Source organism: Aotus nancymaae, unplaced genomic scaffold (genome assembly GCF_030222135.1).
Source record: "Aotus nancymaae isolate 86718 unplaced genomic scaffold, 86718_ANA_hifiasm-v0.15.2.pri h1tg000029l, whole genome shotgun sequence".
NCBI lineage: Eukaryota > Metazoa > Chordata > Mammalia > Primates > Aotidae > Aotus > Aotus nancymaae.
The window spans coordinates 93,122,627-93,148,759 of NW_026988442.1; the positions used below are offsets into that span (position 1 = coordinate 93,122,627).

A 26,133-nucleotide genomic window follows, 5' to 3' on the forward strand; every position below is an offset into this window, starting at 1 on the left:
GCTAATTAGCAATGAGAAGACCAATTTAATTCCCAAGTCTGTTTCTTTACCTATAAAGAAGCCTTCTTTAGATCACTTAATAATTTCTAAGGTCCTTTGAATGTCCTGCGATTTTATGTAATACTTTAGAGCAAAATCAAAATCAATGATTACAGAGTTTTCAAATTCAATCTGAGGCTCCAAATGTGTACTCCTTTAAAATTTGCAATCCAATTTTGTATGGAAGGTATAGCTGAACTAGAATACACTTAACACTATTCTTTATAGACCTATTTATTAACAGTATGCCTAGGACTTCAGAAAGAAAAGCTGTGATCTTTTCTTTCTTACTTTTTTCTATCTTACCAGAAATACAGAGGGACAGCTTCCATCTGTGTAAAAACCCACGTTACACCAGTGAGAGGCACATTAACAACAGAGACTAGACTAGGAGGATACCAATATATTACCCTAAATTCAGAGCATTTAACATCAAAGGTAAGCTGCACAGACCCACTGTGATGCCCAGCCAGCTCCTATGGGAAGCAGCTGGAGTTTTTGCAGGATGATAGCAGAGATGCCCATCTGACCACTGAAGATTGCATCTATTGGCCAACGCAGAGAGAAGCTGGCATGATAGGTTTTCCATCAGTGAAGTAAGCAATAAGGGTGGTGAGTAGGGAGCAACTAAGCCTTGCTTTTTCACTGAGGCCCATAAAAGGCAGGAGAAAATGATGCTTCCAATAGGAATAAAGCTGCCATATGACAGGGTAGCTAACCAATTGTTGGTGGTCAGACACACCCCACCCCTTGGCCATCAGTTTAAATCTACTTGTTTTCTAATTTAAAATGCCATACAGGCCGGGTGCAGTGGCTCATGCCTGTAATCCCCACACTTTGGGAGGCCGAGGCTGGTAGATCACCTGAGGTCAGGAGTTCAAGACCAGCCTGGCCAACATGGTGAAACCCTGTCTCTATTAAAAAGACAAAAATCAGCCGGGCATGGTGGTGCACAACTGTGATCTCAGCTACTCAGGAGGGTGAGGCAGGAGAATCGCTTGAACCTGGGAGGCGGAGGTTGCGGTGAGCTGAGATCACACCACTGTACTCCAGCCTGAGACACAGAGCAAGACTTCGTCTCAAAAAAAAAACAAAAACGAAAACAAAAACAAAAACAAAACCCCATACATTCTCAATAATCAAATAAAAACCAAGGGACATACAGTGCAGAAAACATTAAGTCTGTCATAATTCTATCTCCAAAACTTATCCCTATTTTCTGAATAATGTGATCATCAGATTTTGCTTTCTATAATTCTGAGAACATGGTCACATGTTGACCAGAACATGGAGAAAATAAGACTGGTATTCTATTGGAATAGAGACAAAAACCTTATACTTGTGATTTATCAGGCTCTTTTTCTCTGAGCCAACATATTCCTAATAGCTGAATTCAGATTTAACATCACCTGGAGAGGGAAAGCTCACTTGGAAAGAGCCATTTAGGTGATTCTGATATATATGTTCTGCTTCCCAACTTGAAAATCAGGTATCTAGGGTTGTATCAGGTTTCCCTTCTCAACTGAGCTACTTTTCTTAAGAGAGATCCTATTATAATACAGAAATATTGGGGTTAGCATAAAAGAAAAAAAACAAAATGACAGCATAAACCCCATGGAATGTAGGAATACAAGCATGTATGTCTGCTAGTACTTTTTAGTGAGTCTACTTCCAAGGTGGGATATCTTAGGAAGATAGAGGGACATTCACAAGAACCAATCTCTAAAAACTTCTTCATGGTTAAGGGTCAAGAGGAAGCTAGACAGTACCTCTGGGCCACAATGGCCCCTCTTTATTGGTCTGACTTTCTATCACAGACCATCATTCTCAGCAAACTGACACAAGAACACAAAATCAAACACAACATGTTCTCACTCATAGGCGTGTGTTGAACAATGAGAACACATGGACACAGGGAGGGGAGCACTATACACTGGGGTCTGTTGTGGGGGAGTGGGGGGGACAGCGGGGGGGTGGGGAGTTGGGGAGGGATAGCATGGGGAGAAATGCCAGATATAGGTGAAGGGGAGGAAGGCAGCAAATCACAGCCACGTATGCACCTATGCAACAACCTTGCATGTTTTTCACATGTACCCCAAAACCTAAAATGCAATTAAAAAAAAAAAATAGATACAAATATCCAAATGAGGCTCCTGACTTGACAAACTTTAAGTGTCTGGGTGTGGCTCTGCTGTGATAGCACTCAGGAGAGCTGATGACACAGGCAGAGTAAGGAAATGGGCTGAAATGGCAATATGGACAATTCACTACCTTTTCAACAAAAGTGTGTTAATGCTAAATACATATAAAACAAACTTCTTTTCACAAATATAAATTAAATTCAGAAGGTTATGGGAAAAATTTGGTCTCTAATGGCAAGTCATAGTGAGCAGCAATGCAGGAAAGACACAGTAGCAGCACCCTCTGTGCTAGAAGACTTCAGTGAAGCTGAGCACCTATTTAAGGCTGGTGTACGCTGGTCACCTAGAACAGGAATAGGGACTTCCTGGGTACTACCAGTATTCCAGAAATGAGGCTTCAAAGTTTGCTCAAGGGACAGGAATCCACACATTATGTCCAGTCACCAGTATGTCAGGGTGTCCTCTTCACAAAAAAACAGTCTTATCTCCAAGTGGACACTATGTTAAAAATATGGCAGCTGTCCTATATCTTTTGAGAGTAGAGAACAGTAAGATGACATGCTCTTCGCTATAAAAGCAAGGCAGAAGCAATACTAGAAATGATTAATGAAGCCTATAGCTGGTGGGCTAATGAAAGCTGTGTTCTTCCTAGGAGGCCAGAGTCCCTGCTTTGGATGCTATGGCAGTGAGATAACAGGCCCCTGCATAGGTGTCGGCAACCTACGGTCTACAGGTCAATCCAGCCTGCTGTCTCATGAGCAAAGAATGAGTTAACACTTTTAAATGGCTGAGGGCAAAAAGATCAAAAGACTGTATTGTGACTCATAAAAACAATATGAAATTCAGGCCAGAATCGGTGGCTCATGCCTATAATCCCAGCACTCTGAGAGGCTAAGGGTGGAAGGACTCCTTGAAACCAGCAGTTTGAGAGTAGTTTGGGCAACACAGCAAGACCTTGTCTACACACACACACACATACACACATTTTTTTTTGAGACCAAGTCTCACTGTTACCCAGGCTGGAGTGCAGTGGCACGATCTCGCTCACTGTGACCTCCACCTCTCAGATTCAAGTGATTCTCCTGCCTCAGCCTCCCAAGTAGCTGGCAATACAAAGGTATATATGCAGCCATACCTGGCCAGTTTTATTTTGTATTTTTTTTTTTTTAGTAGAGATAGGGTTTCACCATGTTGGTCAGACTGGTCTCGAACTCCTGACTCAAGTGATCCCCGTCTTGGCCTCCCAAAGTGCTGGGATAACAGGTGTGAGCCACCATGGCTGGCCTACAAAAAATTTTAAAAAATTAGCCAGGTGTGGTGGCATGTACCTACAGCCCCAGCTAATGGGGAAGCTGAGGCGGGAGGATAGCTTGAGTCTCAGTTACAGTAAGCTATGACTATGCCATTATACTCAAGTCTGGATGACAGAGCAAGACCCTGTCTCTTAAAAAAAGAAGAAATCAAATTTCTCCATCCATAAGCAGAGTCTCATTGGTACACAGTTGCACCCATCTATTTATATTCTGTCCACAGCTACTTGCATGACAGAGTTGAACAGTGGTGATGACACACACCTATGTGGTCTGCGTGGTCTGCAAAGCCTAAGACGTTTCTAGAAAGTGTGCAAATCCCTGAGCTTGATGACTGAAGTTGGACTGCCAGAAACTTTCCAGGAATTATTTTAAAATCCAAAGTATACATATACTTAGAATAAAGAAAGCCTAGAAGAAATTCCAGGATGGTCGTGAAGTACTGGGGGGCAGCACTCAGATGAAAACCTGGGGAACACACTTGAGCCTTAGTGTTCTTCCCACTGTTGTGTCACTCAAAAACCTTCCCTGAACAATCTGTCAACGTATACAAGTTTTCCTCATTCCAGATCTTTGCTTTTCTTGTTGTTCTTGTCCAACTATGTCAGTACTGCTTATCTTTTATAAAAGGTACAGTTTGATAAGAAAGGAAGTCAAAACTACAGTTAAAGTTTGAGTACTCAAGAATTGTTACCCTCTTTTCCCCCTACCATCAATGCCAAGTCTGTATGATACATAATATTAGAAGTCATATTCAATGTTGCTTTGAAAATCAACAATTGTAAATATCAATACTAGCCATCAACATGAAGGCCGAGTCAGAGGAGCTACACCACTCCCAGTAAGCTTCTGTCTGAAGGCAGCATGCCACTTACCGACTGGGATGTTTGAGGTGGTCACAGCAGTCGCATGGGAGGAATGGGAGGGTACTGTCATGGTAACAATGGTACTTGTGGGAGCTTGCGTGTGTGACACAGATCCTGAAATAAAGGAAATTCTTTCACAATAACTTCTCTGCGCACGTTACAGATTCTCAAAAACCTGGGAAAACTCTTGGAAAAAGTTAAGAGAATTTTTCTAGCCCATTGTTTTTCTCTGAATGAAGGTGAAAAATAAAAAATTAACCTACCACTCTTGCCTCCTTTTTTCCTGATAGAAGGAAGAGCAGGGTTATGGACTTACCAGCTGTAGTCGCTGAAGGAATGGTGTTGGTTGCCAAAATAGGTGCTACTGTGGCTGCAGCCACTGGTGTGCCAGTACTGAAGATCGTTTTCTGTGAGGGAAACCCCACAACACAGTTATAAGAACGTTATCCACTGCATCCAGGCTAAACACAATCAATGCCTTCAGTATTGCCAGGCCCTCTGCACATTTTGCACATTTTTGGTTTTATCCAACAAAGTAGTACACAGGTGGTTCTCCACCGTGGTTTTACCTGAGCCATGGTATGAAGCTGCTGTTTTGGAGTCCCTAATGCAGGGTGAGATGGTAGTGTGATTCTTGTTGTGACATCTCGTGACTGGGCGGGACGCTGAATACTAATTGCTGCAGATGGTGGATGCTGGATAGACAAAGTTGGCCTACTGAAAAGATAACAAAGACACAATGCAGACAGACAAGGTCATTTACGATTTTTTGCTCAGTTACAGTAATACAAGTTATACTTTTTCATAGGTCTATAAAGTTCAGAGTTAAACCAAGACTTGGTCTTTAACCACACCAATGACGCGAAAGGCTCACTGAGTTTGTCTCGTTTTAAAAGGCATCAATTTGTATCACAAACAGAATAAATTAACCCACGAGTTGTTCTCAGTATCCTTGATATAGTTAATCAATACTCCATAACAAACTTAAATTAATATCATTATAATAATTGCACCTCAGGTCAGGTGTGGTGGCTCACACCTATAGTCACAGTGCTTTTGGGGGCATCAAGGGCTTGTGCCCAGGAAGTCAAGGTTATAGTGAGCTATGACTGTGCCACTGCACTCCAGCCTGGGGGAAGAGAGTAAGACCCTGTCTACATAAAAAAGTAAAATAAAATAATTGCACTTAACTCTGTGGATAAATCTGAAAATATACTATAAATTTTTATGCTGTAAGTTTTTGACAAATTTCCTCAAGAAAGATCACAGACAATTTTGATTAACAGCAGCTTAAACTATGACCCTTGAAGCACAGACCTTCCTCCCAATTTTATATCATTCCTTACCAAATGTAAGAACACTCTTGAAATGATAAAAAGTTACAGTTATGACTGCCTCAGGATTGGAAGGGAAATCAAGAGGATGCCAAATTAATTGGTAGCAACCTACTGAAATAGCAACACTGGCAAGAGAATTTGACAATATAACAAAGTTGGCTATTCAAATCAGAGGGAAGGCCACATGCGGCAGCTCACACTGGTAATCCCAGCAGGAGGACCGCTTGAGCCCGGGAGGCCGAGGCTAAAGTGAGCTGTGATTGCACCACTGCAGTCCAGCCTGGGCCGCAGGGTGAGACTCTGCCTCCAATAAAATAAAATGCAAAAAAATCACTTCAAGTGACAGTCAAACACATTGCCACTCTGATTAGTGGGATCTAGCCCAAGGACAAAAAGAGCTGTGAAGTTAGTTACTTAGTATTCTTATTGTTAGCAGTAATCTACAAAAAGCAAGAGGTTAATTTATGACAGACAAATGATACAGGTGCTTCTTTTTAAAAAAAAAAAATACTTTATACTATATTTTTACTGCACCTTTTCTGTATGTAGATATACAAATGCCACAGTGTTACAACTGTGTACGGTATTCCGTACAGTAACGGCTGTATAGGTTCACATACTAGGAGCAATAATTTTAGCACCATAGCCTCGGTGTGTAGTAGGCGACACCATCTAGGTTTGTGTTAAGTATACTCTATGATGTTTGCATGTCAAAACTACTACCTATTCATTTCTCAGACTGCATCCCCTTCATAAAGTAATGAATGAGTGTAAAATCTTAGAAAGCAAAAAACAAAAAAAAGTGTAATGTTACATTTCATTTGTAAATACCAATATGTATCCATTACCAGTGGAGGAGTGAAAAAAAATTTTTTTTTTTGTTTTTTTTGAGACAGAGTCTCACTCTGTTGCCAGGCTGGAGTGCAGTGGTGTGATCTCAGCTCACTGCAACCTCCACCTCCCAGGTTCAAGCGGTTCTCCAGGATTCTCCTGCCTCGGCCTCCCAAGTAGCTGGGACTACAGGCACGTGCCACCACACCCAGCTAACTTTTGTATTTTTAGTAAAGACGGGGTTTCACCATGTTGGCCAGGATGGTCTCGATCTCTTGATCGTGTGATCCAACTGCCTTGGCTTCCCAAGGTGTTGGGATTACAGGTGTGAGCCACTGCGCCCGGCCAAAAATTTTTAATTAATGTAAGATTCTAAAACAGGTGGTGGCTCATGTCTGTAATCCCAGCATTTTGGGAAGCTGAGGTGGGCGGATCACCTGAGGCCAGGAGTTCAAGACCAGCCTGGCCAACATAGTGAAACCCCATCTCTACTAAAAGTACAAAATTAGGTGGGTGCTGTGGTACACATCTGTAGTTCCATCTACTCTGGATGCTGAGGGAACAGAATCGCTTGAACCTGGGAGGCAGAGGTTGCAGTAAGCTGAGCCTGCACCACTGCACTCCAGCCTGGGCAACAGAGCAAGACTCTGTCTCAAAAAATAAATGAATAAATATAAACAAAGAGCAAAATATTAGCAGAAAGACATGACTATCTTTACTGTATTGAGTACCTCTGTCCCCAGAAAAAGCCCAAAAGCAATGACACACCAGAAACAATGAACACCTCTAACACCCAGAACTTGGGTTATAAATACTACTCTCCACTAAAAAGAACCAAGGAGAACTGGCTGATTTGAAAACTAGTAAAAACAGGAGAAAGCCTGAGACATCATGTATCAGAAAGTAAAGTACTAAAAGGCTAACGGGAGTCATCAAAAGGAAACTTGGGCCAGGCCTGGTGTAATGGCTCATGCCTCTAATCCCAGCACTTTGGGAGGCCAAGGTAGGCAGATTGCTTGAGTTCAGGAGTTCAAGGCTGGCCTGGGCAACATGGTGAAATTCCACCTCCACTAAAAATACAAAAATTAGCTGGGCATGGTAGCACACACCTGTGGTCTCAGCTACTTGGGAGGTCGAAGCAGGAGGATCCCTTGAGAGACCAGGAGGGAGAGGTTACAGTGAGCTGAGATTGTGCCACTGCATTCCAGCCTGGGTGACAGATGACACCCTGTTAAAAAAAAAAAAAAAAAAAAAAAAGACACTTGAGCCAGCTCAAAGGGGGTCTCATTAGCCCAATTTGGAGCACTGTGAGAAAAAGAAAGAGACTTTGATTAAAACATTTTGGGCCAGGCGTGGTGGCTCGCACCTGTAATCCCAACACTTTGGGAGGCCAAGGTGGGCAGACTGCCTGAGGTCAGGAGTTCAAGACCAGCCTGGCCAACATGGTGAAACCCCATCTCTACCAAAAATAAAGAAAATAAGCCAGGCGTGGTGGTGCACACCTGTAATCCCAGCTACTTGGGAGGCTAAAGCAGGAGAATCGCTTGAATCCAGGAGGTGGAAATTGCAGTGAGCTGAGATCATGCCACTGCACTCCAGCCTGGGTGACGGAGCAAGACTCTATCTCAAAGAAAAAAAAGAAACAACATTTTGAGGCTGGGTACAGTGGGTCATGCCCATAAACCCTAGCACTCTGGGAGCTGAGGCAGGAGGACTGCTTGAGCCCAGGAATTTGAGACCAGCCTGAGCAACATGGCAAGGCCCAGTCTCTATGAAAAGTAAAACAATTAAGCAGCCATCCTGGTGCACACCTATAGTCCCAGATACTCAGGAGGCTGAGGTGGGAGGACAGCTTGATCCCCAGAGGTCAAGGTTGCAGAGGTGGGAGGACAGCTTGAACCCCAGAAGTCAAGGATGAGCTGTGATTGCGCCACTGCAACCTTGACCTCTGGCGTTCAAGCTGTCCTCCCACCTCAGCCTCCTGAGTATCTGGGACTATAGGTGTGCGTCAAGATGTGATTCAGCCTGGGTGACAAAGTGAGACCTTGTGTCAAAAACAAAAGACAACAACAAAAAAAACCCACTCTGAATATTTAACGTCTATAGTTCCATAGGAACCCACCCACACACACCAAAAACAGAGGGATTAAGTAAGGTCATTCAGAAAGTGCTCCCTATTCTGTTGTCTTAATCACCATATTACAGGTTGAGTATACTTTATCTAAAATATTTGGGACGAGAAGTGTTTCAGATTTCAGAATTATATACTTACTGGCTCAGCATCCCTAATCCAAAAATCAGAAATGCTTCAGTGAACATTTCCTTTCAGTGTCATGTCAGTCCTCAAAAGGTTTCAGATTTTGGCGTATTATGGATTTTGGTTTAGGGATACTCAACTGTGTGCTTCTCCCACAGATCAGTTTTTTTTTTTGTTAATAACCTGAAAGGCAACTCCACGGATAGAGCACCAATTCAGTGATGTGATATCTACAGAAAATATGGGGGTTAAATTATAACCGGGCTTGTGATTATCCTCCAGTGTTCAGATGGGTCCTTGCATGACTGACTTATTTGGAGGACAATGGTATTGTAGGCAGAGACTGCCAGTGTAGCATTTCTTCCTTTTCCTCTCAGAGAATAGTAAGGAAATAGCAAGGAAAACAAAAAAGAGAAATACAGTACCCTCCTTTTGCAAAATTAGGAGACATCTGAAACCTCAAACCACAGGACAGCAGAACTGCCAAAGGTAGGGATAACCAAACAGGAACTCAGGAGCCAAGGAAGGGAGGATTTCTTTCTTTCCCCCACTTTAAAAAAAAAAAAAGAGAGAGAGCGAGATAAGAGTATCACTAAGTTCTCACTGTGTTGCTCAGGCTGCTCTTGAACTCCTGGGCTCAGACAATCCTCCTGCCCCAGCCTCCCAAAGTGCTAGAATTACAGACATGAGCTACCATGCCCAGACTGAAGAGAGAATTTCTGGGGCTACAATTTTAGGGATAAAATCCAGCAATGAAGTATAATGCTCCAAAATGAGGAACACACATTGACAGAGAAAACCAAAATCGTTTGTGTAACAGTGGCAGTGGAGCTGGCAGTGAAGCAGTATCTGGACCAGTTTCAAGAGTTAAAAAGCAAAGGATCGATCTAGGGTTAAACTAGGAATCACACAAATAGAGATAAGCCCCATCTGTGGGGAACAGTGTGAGGGGGACCCAGGGAAGAGAGGCTTTGCCATTTTAAGTGGTCTATTTTCACTGACAGGAGTAAAGTAATGGCCAACAAAATTCAAACTCAGGACACTGAGTCATTTGGAAAATTTCTCCAAACTCGGTATTTAGTCCAGGCTACAAGAACCAATTACAAACAGGGGATCCAGAATAAAGTCAATCCAATCAAAGATGAATACTCAGAAAGGAACCAACACAGGATCTATTGAAAGATGCTAAAACACAAAAGGTGGAAACACACTAGAAGTGCTTTCACTAGGCAGATGAACACTGTACCATGAACTTAAAAACTTAATGAAGTAACTGCTTCTATGAAATGAAAACACAAAGCAAAGACGTTAAGAGCTCACTGGAAATGATGAGAGAATAACAGAAGAAGACAAAATATATGGGCAGGGCTCGAGAGAGAAACAGAAGACAACTGCTCAGCAGTTTCAGGAATGAAGGCAAAATTAGAAGTGGAACATGAGAGACAATGCTGAAAATCAGTCAAGGATGGAGAAGACTATGAAAGCAACATTAAAGGGGACAGTTAAAAAAATTACATAATAGTGCAAAAAGATTCAACACATAATTAGGTGCTCCTCTCATAAAATGGAATAGAATGAATACATAAACATGTAACTGGACAGGCATGGTGGCTCATGCCTGTAATCCAAACACTTTGGGCAGCTGGGGCAGGCAGATCACCTTGAGGTCAGGATTTCAAGACCAACCTGGCCAACATGGCAAAACCCTATCTCCACTAAACATACAAAAATTAGCTGGGGGTAGTAGTGTGTGCCTGTAATCCCAGCTACTTGGAAGGCTGTGGTGGGAGAATCGCTTGATCGCTTGAATGGTGGAGGGTGGAAATGGCAGGACGGGGCAAGGGGGTGGCAGGCGGCGGATGTTGCAGTGAGTGGAGATCGCACCACTACACTCCAGCCTGGGTGACAGAGCAAGACTTGGTCTCAAAAAAAAAAAAAAAAAAGATATAACAAAAACTGTTCATAAATATGTTTATAAATATAGTGTTTTTGTTTTTGTTTACAGATGGAGTCTCACTCTGTCACCCAAGCTGGAGTGCAGTGGTGCGATCTCAGCTCACTGCAACCTCCACCTCCCGGGTTCAAGTGATTCTCCCACCTCAGCCTCCCGAATAGCTGGGATTACAGGCATCCGGCCCTGCTCCCAGCTGACAGATGGGGTTTCAACATGTTGGCCAGGCTGGTCTCAAACTCCTGACCTCAAGTGATCCACCTGCCTCAGCCTCCCAGAATGCTGGGATTATATGCATGAGCCACTGGGCCTGGCCAATAAATACAGTTTTATGCTCCAGATTGAAAAGGCACACCATGTTTAGAACAAAACCAAAAATAATGGTCATTACAAAATACATGCTATTAAATTTGCTGAAATTCAATGAAAAATAATCAGGCAATGAGACAAAAAGACCAAGGCCTTTGTAAGGGGTTAAAAAAAAAAATCAGGCTCTGTGCAGTAACATCCAGATCTAGAAGACAGGGAAAAACTACCCATCGACTAATCATGGAAAGAATATAGAAACAACAAAAACACTCAATCAGCCAAACTATTGCCTAACCTTAAATGGGAAATGATTCTCAGCAGTAAATTTTCAAAATGTTGGTGCTTTAAGATACACCTTTTTTGAAGAAAGTAATAGAAAATAAACTTCATTTAACCAAGTAATGACTGAAAAGAAAGGGTCAAAGAACTGACAGATTAAATGTATTTACAGCAGAAAAATTAAGATATTACTTAGATTTTTCTGGAATTTTACTTTTTTTCTATACCTTGAACCAATTTCATTATCACTGGTTTATCTGGCCCCTTTGAAAGTTTGGTAGAATTCTATGAAAACAAGGCTGGGTATGGTGGCTCACACCTATAATCCCAGCACTTTAGGAGGCTGAGGCAGGTGGATTGCTTGAGCCCAGGAGTTTGACAACAGCCTGGGCAAGAGGGAGGCGCTGTCTCTACAAAACATTTTATTTATTTTTATTTTTTAGACGGAGTTTCGCTCTTGTTACCCAGACTGGAGTGCAATGGCGCGATCTCGGCTCACCGCAACCTCTTTTAACATTAGCCAGGCATGGTGGCATGTGCCTGTAGTCCCAGCTTTGGGAGGTTGAGGTAGGAGGATCACTTGGGCCTGGAAGGTCGAGGCTGCAGCCATGATCGAGCCACTGCACTCCAGCCTTATCTCAAAAAAGAATTCTATGAAACCAGCTGGACCTGGTGCTTTTGTGAGAGATAGTGCTTAAAATTTTTTTCTATTTCTTCTATGGAAATTGGTCTGCTGAAAATTTCTATCTGCAGAGTTCAAAAAAGTTAGACGTTAGGAATTTATTGTAATTGTAGATATAAAGAGAAAAATCATCTGATTAGGGTTTTCGTCTGTTTAATTCACTACTTGTAGTATATTGCTAGTGTTATATGAGTGCATGCTAAAAATGCATTCAACAAAATTCAATATCCAGTTTTTTATTAAAACATTCAACACAATGGAAAAGATACTTTGACACTATGATTAAAAATAAAAAGCCTACCCCTAGTTTCCATCATACAGTTGTCCCTCAGTGTCCATAGGTGCCACATCTGTGGATTCAGTGAAGCATGGATTGAAAATATTCAAGGGGGAAAACAATTCCCCCAAATTCCAAAAAGCAAAACTTGAATTAGCTGAGCACCAAGTACTACACTGAATCCACATGAATGAAGTGACGTGTAGGCATCGTACTAGGCACCGTAAGTAAGCCAGAGATGATTTAGAGTACATGGGAGGAGGTGCGTAGGTTATATGCAAATACTATGCTACTTTATATGAAGGAACTTGAGCATCCTTGGATTTCAGCATCTGCAGGGGTTCCTGGAGCCAAGACCCCATATATAGAGATGATTATACCCATTTACACCTTGTGAATTTCCTCATACCATCTGAATATATTAACTTTTATAAAGTTAAAATGAGCAACAACAAGCAGTCGATTTTATGTGGGTAGTTTTGTCTCTTTGTACCTCAGGCAACGTATTTATTAATAACTGCCACAGAGTAAACTATCCCATTTATGGAAGAGAGAACAAAGGATCAGGGGAGTTGAAAACCTGCTTAATGTCACACAAATAGATAATGGAGCTAATAGCTAAAGGTAAGTTCCAGGCACTGGTTCATTTAAACATAATTTTCTTCAGAGTTCTGTTCTAGGTCCTCTTCTCACTCTCTAGTACCCTTGGAGAGACACCGGAGGCTTTCATCGTGGCCCATGCACTGATCACTCCTAAACTCATGATCTCCAGCACAGACGTCTCTTCAAGCACACACTGACAACAGCCACTTGGTTGTTCCACAGATAAACTCAGCATCTCAAAGCTCAAGCTTTTCTAAAACCTGCTTTCCCTCCCTTGTTTTCCTTTTCATTTACTAGGACAAATAAGGAGGAAACCAAAGAGGCATCTCCGATTCCTCTTTCTTCCTTCCATTCTGCACTACTTCCAGCTGACAGTCAGGTCCTAGTGGTGCCCCGCTAGCTTCTAACAGTTCCTTTCTCCATGCCCACTATTCTTGCTTTAAATCAGTGAATCCCTTCTTGTTTGTGCTACTGCCAAAGGCTCCCTTCCCTCCATATACCAATGGCAAGAATCAACTGCCCTCCCCAACTTCCCCATAATATGACTTAAAGATCATAAGGAAAAACACCATGATGTCATCCCTGATTGTGTCACTCACAAAAAGCCTTTAAGATCATCCCTCATCAACCAGACTTTATCCCTGTATGGCTCTGCAAATCATGGTTTCTTTTTGTTTTTTTTAGAGACAGGATCTCGCCCCGTTGCCCAGGCTAGAAAGTAGTGGCACAATCATACCTCATAGTGATCTCAAACTCCTGGGCTCAAATGATCCTCCCATTTCAGCTCCAAGTACCTAGAGCTATAGGTACATGCCACCACACTTATCTTTTTTTTTTTTTTTTTTAAGAAATGGGATCTTGGTATGTTACCGAGGCTGGTCTTGAACTCTTGGCCTCAAGCGATCTTCCCACGCTGGTTTCCAAAAACACTGGGGTTACAGGCATGAGCTACTGCAACCAGCCTAAATCCTTTTCCTTTTTTGGGCGGGGGGGCAGGGGTGGAGATGAGGTCTCACTCTGTCACCCCAGCTGGAATGCAGTGACACAATCACAGCTCACTGTAGTCTCAGCCTCTGGGGCTCAAGCGATCCTCCCACCTCAGTCTCCCGTGTAGCTGGGACTAGAGGTACACACCACCATGTCTGGCTACTTTTTTATTTTTTATAGAGATGGGATTTTCCTATGTTGCCCAGGCTGGTTTCAAACTCCTGGACTCAAGTGATCCTCCTGCCTTAGCCTCCCAAAGTGCTGAGATTACAGGCATGAGCAACTATATCTTGCCATCACAACCTTAAAATGCCTAAAATCAAAGTATAAAACTCCTCTCCCAAACCTCCCACTCTCCTCTACCCTGTTAGATATATAAACCAACTAGCACTGGCAAATAATCCTGACTCCACTTCTCCTCTCACACCACCTCAGACCCTCCACCCCATGCCCCAGTGATTCCTCAGAAATCATTTTTTTTTTAAAGCCAGTCAAATTTAGGAGTGGGGGGGGTTGTATACCAACTTTAGTGACACTAATGTTAATAAGTTCTGATAACCCACTATCATCGGACCAGCCAGAAATCTCCTTGACTCTATCCTTCAAAATCTACCCAGGGCCAGGCGTGGCAGTTCATGCCTATAATCCCAGCACTTAGGGAGACAGGAGGATCGCTTGAGTCCAGAAGTTCGCAGCCAACCTGGGCAACAAAGTGAGAGCCTGTCTCTACAAAAAAATAAAAAAATCAGTTAGGCGTGGTGGCACACAATTGGAGTTCCAGCTACTTGGGAGGCTGAAGCAAAAGGATCACTTGAGCCTGAGAGCTTGAAGCTGCAGTGAGTCATGACTGTGCCACTGCACTCCAGCCTGGGTGACAGAGCGAGACCCTATCTCCAAAAAATAATATTAGTTTACCCAGGATCTAACCATGTCTTTCTACATCCATCTTCATCTCTCCTAGATGCCGGCCTTCTACATCTCTGCCTCACCTCTCCACAGCCTATTCTACTTAGCAACCAGGCTGAGCCAACTGAAACTGCAGATCATCATGTTGCTCTGCTGAAAACTCTGCTAAGGTTTCCCATCATGCCCCAGTCGAGTCCATGTTCTTAGCGTGGTTCCTAAGGGCCTATGTGATCTGGACACCCTGCTACTTCCCCTAAACTCTTGCCGCCTTGGCCTAATTGCTGCTCCTTGTAAATGGCAAACACAATTCTGTCTCAGAGGCTTTGCAATTACTGTTCCCACTGCCTAGACTGCTATTCTCTCAGATAACCATATAGCTCACTTATTTTCTGCTCAAATGTATTATCAACAAAGCCCTCTTCGACCACATTATATGAAATGGTAAATCCCCTGCACCACCCACCCTATTACTCCCTTTATCCTTATTTTTTTCCAAAGCATTTTTCACCATCTAAACAGTCACATATTTATTGCGTCTCCAGCCCTTAAAAACACAAACTCTGTGTGGGCAGGAATTTCTTTGTTCACAGCTTTAGCCCCAGGATTTAAAGCACTATATAACTCATTTAAAAAAAAGCCACTCAATAAATATTCACATAAATGAATGAATAAAGGAAAAAAGAGTGAAGGAGGAGGATGGCAGGAAGGCTGAAACATCATACTCCCGTGTATACCTAAGTGCTGACTCAGTAGCATGTGCTGCTGTCGTAGTGATGACTGGAGACTGAGCTCTGGTGGCTGAGACAGTCGCTACCACAGCAGGAGGGATGGCATTGGAGGTGGTCACAGGTGGCCGAGACTACCAAAAGAGAAAAAACAGTTCATTTAAAACAAAAATAAAATGAAATATAGGAAGCCAAATACTAAATGCGTAATTTGAAACTTGAGCCTACACATAAGTATGTTTCTGTTCAAGTAAAAATAAATTCTCACCATTCCAATTAAGGAATTCTCTTTTCAGACAGGTTGTTATAAGACCCAAGAGACAGGCTGGGCGTGGTGGCTCACGTCTATAATCCCAGCACTTTGGGAGGCCGAGGCGGGTGGATCACCTGAGGTCAGGAATTCGAGACCAGCCTGGCTAACATGGTGAAACCCCATTTCTACTAAAAACAACAAAAACAAATCAGCTAGGCATGGTGGTGTGTGCCTGTAATCCCGTGATCCCAGCTACTTGGGAGGCTGAGGCAGGAAAATCGCTGGAACCCGGAAGGCGGAGGTTGCAGTGAGCCGAGATCACACCATTGCACTCCAGCTTGGGCAACAAGAGGAAAACTCTGTCTCAAAAAATAAAAATAAAAATTTAAATTAAAAAAAAAAAAAAAGACCGGCTGGGCATGGTGGCTCAAGCCTGTAATCCCAGCACTTTGGGAGGCTGAGGTGGGCGGATTGCCTGAGGTCAGGAGTTTGTGACCAGCCTGATCAACATGGAGAAACCCTATCTCTACTAAAAATACAAAATATTAGCTGGGCGTGGTGGTGCATGCCTCTAATCCCAGCTACTTAGGAGGCTGAGGTGAGAGAATTGCTGACCCAGGAGGCAGAGGTAGCGGTGAGCTGAGATCGTGCCATTGGGCAACAAGAGCAAAACTCCATCTCAAAAAAAAAAAAAACTGAATCATCAAAAATATCCCTTATTAAGATAACTTTAAAAAGTGTTTTGAAAAAATAAAACCCATTTTGACTGAACAGTACACGAGTCTCTCCTGTGCAAATATGATTGGAGTCAAAATTCTGCCCTGCTATTGGTACCACCGGGATCTCACCCTTCAATCTAGAGTTGCCACAGGTCTGTTGTTGGTCTTGGTGTAAACGTTTCACACTGCCATCCAACCCAGCGCCTTCCACAGAGGGCCTACTATCTCTCAGGCCATCTAAGTTTGTGAGTATAAGGCCAACTCAGGGTAACAGTATTCTTTTCTGGGTAACAGTTCAGGGTGCCCACATGCTTTCTGTATGTTTTCATGTGGACAGAGTGCCCTTATCACATTTACGTGTGGAATGTTCCTCTGAAAAATAAGCTCCACATGGGCTTCATCCACTTATCCACCGTTATTCTTCAAATCACCTGAGTTATGATTCTTCCCTCACTCTTAACCTTGAAACTTGCGTCTAAACCAAGCTCTACCCATTCCTCATCCTTGCTTTTCATCTGTAGCCCTTTTACCTGCTGCTCCTACCATGTGCAGCTGCGTGTCTCACAACAGCGCTACTGCACCAGCTTCCTCACTCAGGAGGTCCCTTTTGGTTCTCGTCCTCCTGTATCCCTTCATATATATCATGTATACTACTGGAGGCCTAGTACTCCTCTGTGTTTTCTTGGCCAGCAAGGTCTTTTACTTTATCCTGAAAGCTGTAGGCTAAACACATACTACCTAGTGTCATAATCAATACTCTTCCTTATTATCTTAAATCCAGTTGTTTCAGACATCTGTCTGTCCCCTGAAAGTGCTTAAGGGGACAGACCTCCTGTATGTGATTCAGCTAGATTATTATTACTATTGTGTGAGACGGAGTCTCACTCTTTCCCCCAAGCTGGAGTGCAGTGGCACAATCTTGGCTCAATGCAACCTCTGCCTCTTGGGCTCAAGCGGTTCTCCCACCTCAGCCTCCTGAGTAGCTGGGATTACAGGCGCACGCCATCACGCCTGGCCAATGTTTTTGCATTTTAGTGGAGATGGGGTTTCACCATGTTGCCCAGGGTGGTTTTGAACTCTTAAGCCTAGGCAATCTATCTGCCTCAGCCTCCCAAAGTGCTGGAACTGTAAGCGTGAGCCACTGCACTGGCCTAATCTCATCATTCAACAACAATTACTTCAATGATACACGGAGCCATTGTGTTAAAAAAAAAAAAACAAAAACGATCTTTGGCCAGCCATGGTGGCTCACACCGGTAATGCCAGCACTTTAGGAGGCCGAGGCAGGCAGATGACTTGAGGTTACAAGTTCAAGACCAGCCTGGCCAACATGATAAAACCCTGTCTCTACTACAAATACAAAAATTAGCTGGGCATAGTGGCACAAGCCTGTAATCCCAAATACTTGGGAGGCTAAAGCAGGAGAATCACTTGAACCCGGGAGGCAGAGGTTGCAGTGAGCTGGTATCACACCACTGCACTTCAGCCTGGGCAAGAGTGAGACTCTGTCTCAAAAAAAACACAGTGGCTCTCGCTACTGTATTATATACAGTATAGAGTTTATATTCCATATCCTAGAGAACCCAATTTACAGATACTATATTTCCTGCAAATACATTACACTTCAATAGTAATGATGCCATAGATTTCCTTAAAAAAAAGCTGAAAGGCATGGACTATTTTCTTGAAACAAACATACATATATGCATAACTTTCAGGAATCCACAGACCCCTGCTATCCAAATTAAAATCCCTCAATCCTAGCTGGCCTTTACTACTTGCTGTCTACAACCATCACTCCCTTCCTTGCCACTGTTCATTTTCCCCTTCACTTCCTCTTCACTCTCTGCATCCTCATTAGCACAGCCTTTCCAACACGAGGCCTTCCCACCACCTCTCTTCTGTGTTCTTACAGCCTGCCACATGACACTATGCATCTTTCAAATTTCCCTATGTCTTGGCAACTAGATAGAAAGTCCCTGAGGTCAAGATGTGCCCAGTGCCTGGCAGAGTGAATCATTCCAATGAGGCCCTTAATGCACCCCAGGCTCTGACATGCCTGGATTGGTTGGTGAATGATGTGCTGTACTGCTGGCTGAGCGGTAGCAGCATTTGGCAGCTGCGAGGTCGGCCTCAGGACTGTGGTTACTTTAGAACTGGACATCACGGCAGCAGCAGCTGCACCTGAAAAAAAAAATATTTATTATATTTATTCTAGTTATATTCCCCAGGAAAATCATCAACATAATTCCTAAAATTCAGATAGCATTTCCGTACTGAGCTGAAGTATGGCATGTATACTTCCCATTTAATCACAGAGAAAATGAAGAAAATGTGTATTCAGGAGATTTAGTAACAATTTATATTGCCTCATCAAAGACAATCTTAAGTTAAAGTAGCTGCGGCTTTCTGTTTCTGTTGTGTTACTGCAAGTGCACACAGTGGTAAAGCACACAGCAAACAGCAGTGTGATGCCACTGCCTCAGCTCTGACAAGGGCTTGAGCACTTCGCCTACCACTGTGTTTGTTCCATTAGAACAGATGTCAACATTGAGAAAGGGACACATTATGAACTCTAACCTTAACCCTAATCCTACCCTGCAGTTTTGACCCTGTAGACCCCCATAAGGGCCTGTGAACCACATTTGGAGAACCACTGAGTTATGATATAACCAAGCAAACCTGGTCTTGTGTTTGCTAACTTGATTTTGCCAACAATCTCCAATTGTTTTACACTCTCCAATAAAAGGTAATAATTTCTAGTCAAAACTCATTTATTACCTTACAGAACTTAAGGGTAAAAATAAATTAATCTTAGCCAATATGGTGGCTCACACTTGTAGTCCTAGCCACTCAGGAGGCTAAAGGGGTAAGATCACTTGTGCCTGAGAGGTTTGAGACCAGCTTGGGTAACACAGTAAGACCTGTCTCAAAAAATTATTATTATCATCATCATCTTATTGCTATATAAGTGAAAAAACTGAGTAAAGATCATCATTGAACTTTAAAAATATTCAGTATTAATATTTGTGACTATTAAAAATGAGGACTATGAGCAGTCTAATAATAATAAAAACTATGTTGAGATTACCATAGCTTGGGGAGTTCCTCAATGTAAAGGACAATTTTAGACCATATTAAACATCTTAATTGCGTAAGTATACACACCTGTAAAGCAACTATAATAAGCACATATTATACCATGCTAAAAACATGTATTGCTCCAAGTTTATTTCTACTGTCTTGCAATGCTTTTTTCTTTTTCTTGAGACAGGTTCTTGCTCTGTCACCCAGGCTGCAGTGCAGCGGCACAATCCCAACTCATTTCAACCTCTGCCTTTGGGGCTCAAGCCATCCTCCCATCTAAGCCTCCTGAGTAGCTGGGATTACAGATGCATGCCACCACACCTGGCTAATTTTTTATATTTTTGTCGAGACAGGGTTTTGCCATGTTGCCCAGGCTGGTCTCAAACTCCAGACTCAAGTGAACCTCTCACCTAAGCCTCCCAAAGTGTTGGGTTTATAGGCATGAACCACAGTGCCCAGTCTTTTTTTCTTTTGAAATAAAAGAGATTTACTTGGTTCAGGTTCTGCAGACTATTGTCCTGCAACTTTAACAAGCTGACTCTAGATACGTTCTGTGTTATATATTTTACCAAATAAATATCTGCTACTGCATTTCGAGAGTTTGAACAAAACCCACAGCCTTTACCTCGAGGTAAATGAGAAGCTCCAATGTGAAGAGGGGGCCCAGGAGCATTGCTGCGGATGATAGACATCTGTACATTTGTAGTCATGATGTGATGCAGGTTACTGGGATGTCCCTGAAATAAAGAGGATAGAATGTTATTTTCACATGTTTGGTCTTAGCCATTGCCTCTAGGAGGTCACTTGCCTCCAAATGTGGGTCAGGTTGTTCCTTTTAGATAGTGAGTATCCCAAGGGAAAGGGCTAAGGACATTTAGCTTGAGCTACTTTTATAAGCTATACTGTATGACAGGCATGTGAGAAGTATGAGGACCCCACAACTGCTGCGGGCCCAAATAATAACAGGTAACATACTTTGATACCTACTTTTAGAAACTCTCATCTGCAATATTAGCTTTCACACTTGTTTTCTCTATCCTGGACAAATGCTTATTTTTTCCCATTCTCACTATTTCCTTTACGTACTGCTGCACCCATCCGTTCTTTAAGCTTTGTGGTTGCTAAGTAAATGTCAGCTAGCATCCAACAGGTGCTCCCCTACCAGTTCTTCAGCTCAACCCTGAAATGTCCCTTAAATTCTCCCAAACCACAGTGGTCAGTGCTTCTCAGCTAAGGGTTCTAGTACTTCTGACGGTACTCAGCAGTATGACAAAAGGAAAAAACACAGTACACCTCTTTGGGACATAAATTTTTCTTGAAAATGTGAAGGGAAAGTTTTTAGATTTAGTTTTTTTCCCAGGTAAGGAATTTAAAATATTTAATAAAAAGTACACAGCACAGTAGGATTGCAAAATTTCACAAAAAAACCTTAAAACAGGAGACTTCAAAATAAATGTTTGCAACTAAGGCTGGGTCCGGTGGCTCACGCCTATAATCCCAGCACTTGAGAGGCCGAGGCAGGTGGATCACCTGAGGTCAGGAGTTGGAGACCCTGTCTCTACTAAAATACAAAAATTAGCCAGGCATAGTGATGCACACCTGTAATCCCAGCTACTCGGGAGGCTGAGGCGAGGGAATTGCTTGAACACAGGAGGTAGAGGTTATAGTGAGCCGAGATTGTGCCATTGCACTCCGGCCTGGGTGATAGAGAGAGACTGTCTCAAAAAAAAAAGTTTGCAACTGGAGATCTGCCTTGAGGTAACCTACCAGTATCCCATGAGATGCACATTTGTGCTCCTCAGAGAAACCACAGAGAAGCACTGCCCACCACTACCCCCAGGAGGCTGTTCTTGACACTAAAACCAAACACAAACCGGACTCCAGACTCCTCAAGGACATAGACTATTTTACCTAGATTTACATATCACACTGAGGGTCGAGCCGAGCATATAGTAGCTGCTAAATAAATTCTGGCTAAATGATGATTATGGATACTGGCTTCTACTCCCTACAGTTATCCTTCTCTCTCAAACCTACTATTTTCCCTTGCAGGTACTGGTGACTGTTTAATTTTTTATTACTGTGCCTAATGTACTGCTAGCATTCAATAAATCATGATCAACAGTTTGGCATTTCAGTTTGAAAATCAGCAAATTAAAAGGAAGAAAAACCTGTTGTCCACTGATTGTTGCCACAGGAATGGCTGAAGCTTGAGGGATGCTACTCTCCATGGTAACGGTAACCTGTCCTGGAACCTTGGGGGGAAGTGACAGGGTAGAAGGTGGAGCAGGAGCAATGGGACGGCTAGGCATGGTGGGCTTCGTGGGTGGCTGCAAAGAGAAAACCACACAAAACATATAAATGGCCTCATACTGGTAATGCATTTCAATCCACGATTAAGAGTACACAAATCCAATCTGGAGAGTGGCAGGAAAGACGCTACAAGCTTTATACATTTTATCTATTCGCATCACAGTGCTTCCATTGAAGTACTAGCATTTCTATTTCACAAATGAAGAAACATACAAAGCAAGGCTAACTAACTCATTCAAAGCCATGCACACAGTTAAGAAGTAGAACTGGGAATAAAGCCCAGAGCTGCATGGCTCACGGCCCACACCCTTTCTTCTACATGATGCTGCCTCCCAAGTTTGGGTGGATTAAACAAAACTCCCAGTAACTGAAACATAACCCCAAGGTAATGCACAGGCAATTCTCAGAAACCCCCAAACTAACCCGTTATTAAAACAAACCTTAAAGAAGAGTGCCACTCCAGTTGACCCCATGGTACTGGGTTATCATAACTTATTAACATTAGTGTCGTCTGGACACAGTGGCTCACGCCTGTAATCCCAGCACTCTGGGAGGCCAAGGCGGGAAGATCACTTGAGGCCAGGAGTTCAAGACCAGCCTGGCCAACATGGTGAAACCCTGTCTCTACTAAAAATATAAAAATTAGCTGGGCGCGGTGGCGCCTACCTGCAATCCCAGCTACTTGGGAGGCTGAGGCAGGAGAACTACTTGAACCCAGGCGGTGGAGGTTACAGTGAGCCGAGATCACATCACTGCACTCTAGCCTGGATGACAGAGAAAGACTCCGTCTCAAAAACAAAACGAAAAACATTAGAGTCATTAAGCCCCCACTGCTGAATCTGACTGGCTTAAAAAAAAAAGAAGGTCCTTCTCCAAGATTGTATCTAACTTAACATGCCAGTATGTTGAATAGTATCAATAGCAAAATGGTAACAGCAAAGATCCTGGGATGCCAACTGTTCAGCAGCACAAGAAGAGGAACTGCAGAAAATCAGGTCTAGGTTACAAAGAACAGCTGAACTCATAGGCCCTAAAGAAAAAATGAAATATGATCCTAAGATACAGCCTAAGATTTTGTGCAAATTGTTACAAACATTAGCCAGTCTTTAACTCTGGTTCAGTGTGAAGTTTTAACCCTCTCCATTACCTTCATGAGTCCCTCCGAAAATGGAAGTGGCACTGCTGGCGTCAGGTGTGCTGGCGGGGCTGTCACTGCAACAGGTGTGGCTGATGCGACAGCATGGTGTGTGGACAACATCTGCACCTGTGGATAGGGCCTTACCACAACAGGCTCTTGCTTCTCCTCCCGGGACTGAAGGGAGCTGCTGGAACTCATGTGCTCCCTGGCACTGACTTCAGAATCTCGACCAGATTCATCATTGACTAGTAAAGACATTAAGAGTGAGACAGTATGTCACAGTCTCCCAATGTAAGACAGCAGCACAGACAAGAGTGGCACCTAAAGTTAAATCTCAGGATTGACAAAGTGACCATTTCCTTGTGATGTTTTCTTAACAAGGCCAATTTGGGTACTGGATTCTCCTGATGGACTATAGACACAAGAGCCACAATTGTGTAATATAGAATTTATTCTGGATATTGTAGCTTTCACACTCTTACAAATAAACTAACTGAAAGTTATCTAAAATGAGCTGAAATAGTTAAAAGCACAATACAGGATATGACGATTTCATTTAAAACATCTTCTTAAAATGTTATAGAAGCCTGACATTAAAAAGATATTTTATGCTGGCCAACATGACAAAACCCCATCTCTACGAAAAATACAAAAAAACAAAAAAAAAACAAAAAAAAAACACAAAAACCCACTTTTTTTGTAATCCCAGCTACTTAGGAGGCTGAGGTGGGAGGATCGCCTGAGCTCAAAAGGCGGAGGTTGCAGTGAGCCAAGATTGCGTCACTGTACTCTAGCCTGGGCAACAGAGGAAGACTCGGTCTAAAAAAAAATTTTTAAATGTATGGCTGGTGCAGTGGCTTGCACCTACAATCCTAACACTTTGAGAGGCCAAGGCAGGCAGATCCCTTGAACTCGCGAGTTCAAGACCAGCCTTGGTAATACAGCAAGACTCCGTCTCTGTAAAATATTCAAAAATTAAATGGGCATGGTGGCACGTACCTGTAATTCCAGCTACTTTGGAGGCATAGGGAGAAAGATCACTTAACCTTGGGAGGTCAAGGCTGCAGTGAACCAAGCCATGATTGTGCTACCTGCACTCCAGCTTGGGTGAAACAGTGAGACTCTGTTTCAAAAAAAAAAAAAAGAAAAGGTGGTAGAGGGCTGGGCACGGCAGCTCACACTTGTAATCCTAGAACTTCAGGAAGCCAAGGCGGGCGGATCATTTGAGGTCAGGAGTTCCAGACCAGCCTGACCAACATGGTGAAACGCTGTCTCTACTAAAAATACAAAAAAATTAGTCGGATGTGGTGGTACACACCTGTAATCTAAGCTACACAGGAAGCGGATGCAGGAGAATCGCTTGAACCTGGGAGAGATGGAGGTTGCAGTGAGCTGAGATTGTGCCACTGTACTCCAGTCTGGGCAACAGAGCGAGACTCTGTCTCAAAAAAAGAAAAAATATATATATTTTGAGTACAATTCCTAACTTTAAGAACATGTAATTTTCAAAACTGAGGGAAAGAGGAGAGATATTTTTCACTGTATGCTCTTTTTCTTTTGGAGTTTTGGATTACCAGAAGACATATCTATTTAAAAATTTTAAATTTTTTCTTTTTAATTATTTTTTTGAGACAGGGTCGTGCTCTGTCTTCCAGGCTGGAACACAGTGGTAGAATATCAGCTCACTACAGCCTCAAACTCCTGGACTCAAGTGGTCCTCTGCTTCAGCTGCCCAGGCAGCTAAGACTGCAGGCACATGCCACCACGCCTGGCTAATATTTAATTTTTTTTATGAAGACAGGAGTTTTACTATGTTGCCCAGTATGGTCTTGAACTCCTGAGATCAAGTGTTCCTCCCACCTCTGGCCTCCCAAAGTGCTGTGAATACAGGTGTGAGCCACTGCACCTGGTTTATTTAAAAATTAAATTAAGTAATTTTTAAATACTTAAGTAATTTTTAAATACTTAAGTATTTAAAATACTTAAGTATTTAAAAATTAAGGGGAAGCTGGGTACGGTGGCTCACACCTGTAATCCCAGCACTTTGGCAGGCCAAGGCAGGGAGATCAATTGAGGCTAGGAGTTCAAGGCCAGCCTGGGTAACATGGAGAAACCATGTTGTCTCTACTAAGAATACAAAAAATAGCCAGGTGTGGTGGTGCACACCTGTAATCCCAGATACTCGGGAAGCTGAGGCATGAGAATTGCTTGAGCCCAGGAGGCGGAGGTGGGGAGATCTTGCCACTGCACTCCAGCCTGGGGGACAAAAGCAAGACTCTGTGTCAAAATAAAAAAAAAAAAAAATTAAGTGTAAAAAAATCAGAGAATAATAAAATAATAAAGGAAGAGCTTGTGAAAATATTAACTCATACTTTTCTATAATTTTTCCAAAATAATATTAACATTCTTTTTTTCTGAGCATTTACTTATGCAGAGAATTTAAATTATTTGAAATACCATAAAGAAAGTAAAGTTGCCCCCAAGCTTACCCCACAAGGGCACCAACACTTAAAAGTTCTGGCAACAGTTCCTGCCTCTTTTAAATTTTGGGTGGGTTTTTACTCATTTGAATTTTTTTCCTTAAAGTATGATCTTCATAAAGGTAAGTACACAAATGTTAGTTGTGCACTTTCGTATGAAAGTTGGAATTTCATAAACTGAATATACCTAAGTAAATAGCACCCAGCTCAAGACAGAAAACATTATTAGTCCCCCAGGGAACCTCAGTTTGGCCCTATTCTAGTTACTGTCCACCCAAGGAAACCAATCTCCTAACTTGTAACACTATAGATAAGTACTGTCTGTTTTTGAACTTTATATAAACAGACTCATAACAAATACACTCAATTGTGCTTTGCCTCTTTCACTGACAGGTATGAAATTCATCCACATTAGTGTACACAGCTGTAGCTCTTTCATTCTCGATGCTGTATATAGTACGACATGTGAGTGATGTACAAATTATCCATTTTACTCTTAAGAGACACTTTAAATAGTTTTCATTTTTTTCCTATTTTGAATAATGCTAATAATATTCTTGTACACGTCTTTTGGTGAACCTATATACGACTTCTACTCAATATATGCCTAGGAGTGGAACTACCGAGTAGAGAATACTGCATC

The 26,133-nt window shown here is 42.6% G+C and overlaps 1 protein-coding gene across 4 annotated transcripts in view; it reads right to left on the minus strand.

Moving 5' to 3' along the window:
- The window catches only part of SAP130 (Sin3A associated protein 130), an 87,718-nt gene that overhangs the window by 54,605 nt on the left and 6,980 nt on the right, over positions 1 to 26,133 (minus strand). For 3 of the 4 annotated variants that reach the window (XM_012462311.2, XM_012462310.2, XM_064382867.1), the window contains 8 exons: positions 23,020 to 23,255; positions 21,731 to 21,889; positions 20,185 to 20,296; positions 18,532 to 18,656; positions 15,510 to 15,634; positions 4,926 to 5,073; positions 4,673 to 4,763; positions 4,366 to 4,470 (listed from right to left, as the gene is read on the minus strand). In XM_012462311.2, coding sequence (XP_012317734.1) covers positions 4,366 to 4,470; positions 4,673 to 4,763; positions 4,926 to 5,073; positions 15,510 to 15,634; positions 18,532 to 18,656; positions 20,185 to 20,296; positions 21,731 to 21,889; positions 23,020 to 23,255 — 1,101 coding nt within the window. The remainder of the gene's footprint in view (positions 1 to 4,365; positions 4,471 to 4,672; positions 4,764 to 4,925; positions 5,074 to 15,509; positions 15,635 to 18,531; positions 18,657 to 20,184; positions 20,297 to 21,730; positions 21,890 to 23,019; positions 23,256 to 26,133) is intronic. The other variant, XM_012462312.2, reaches the window with a different exon arrangement.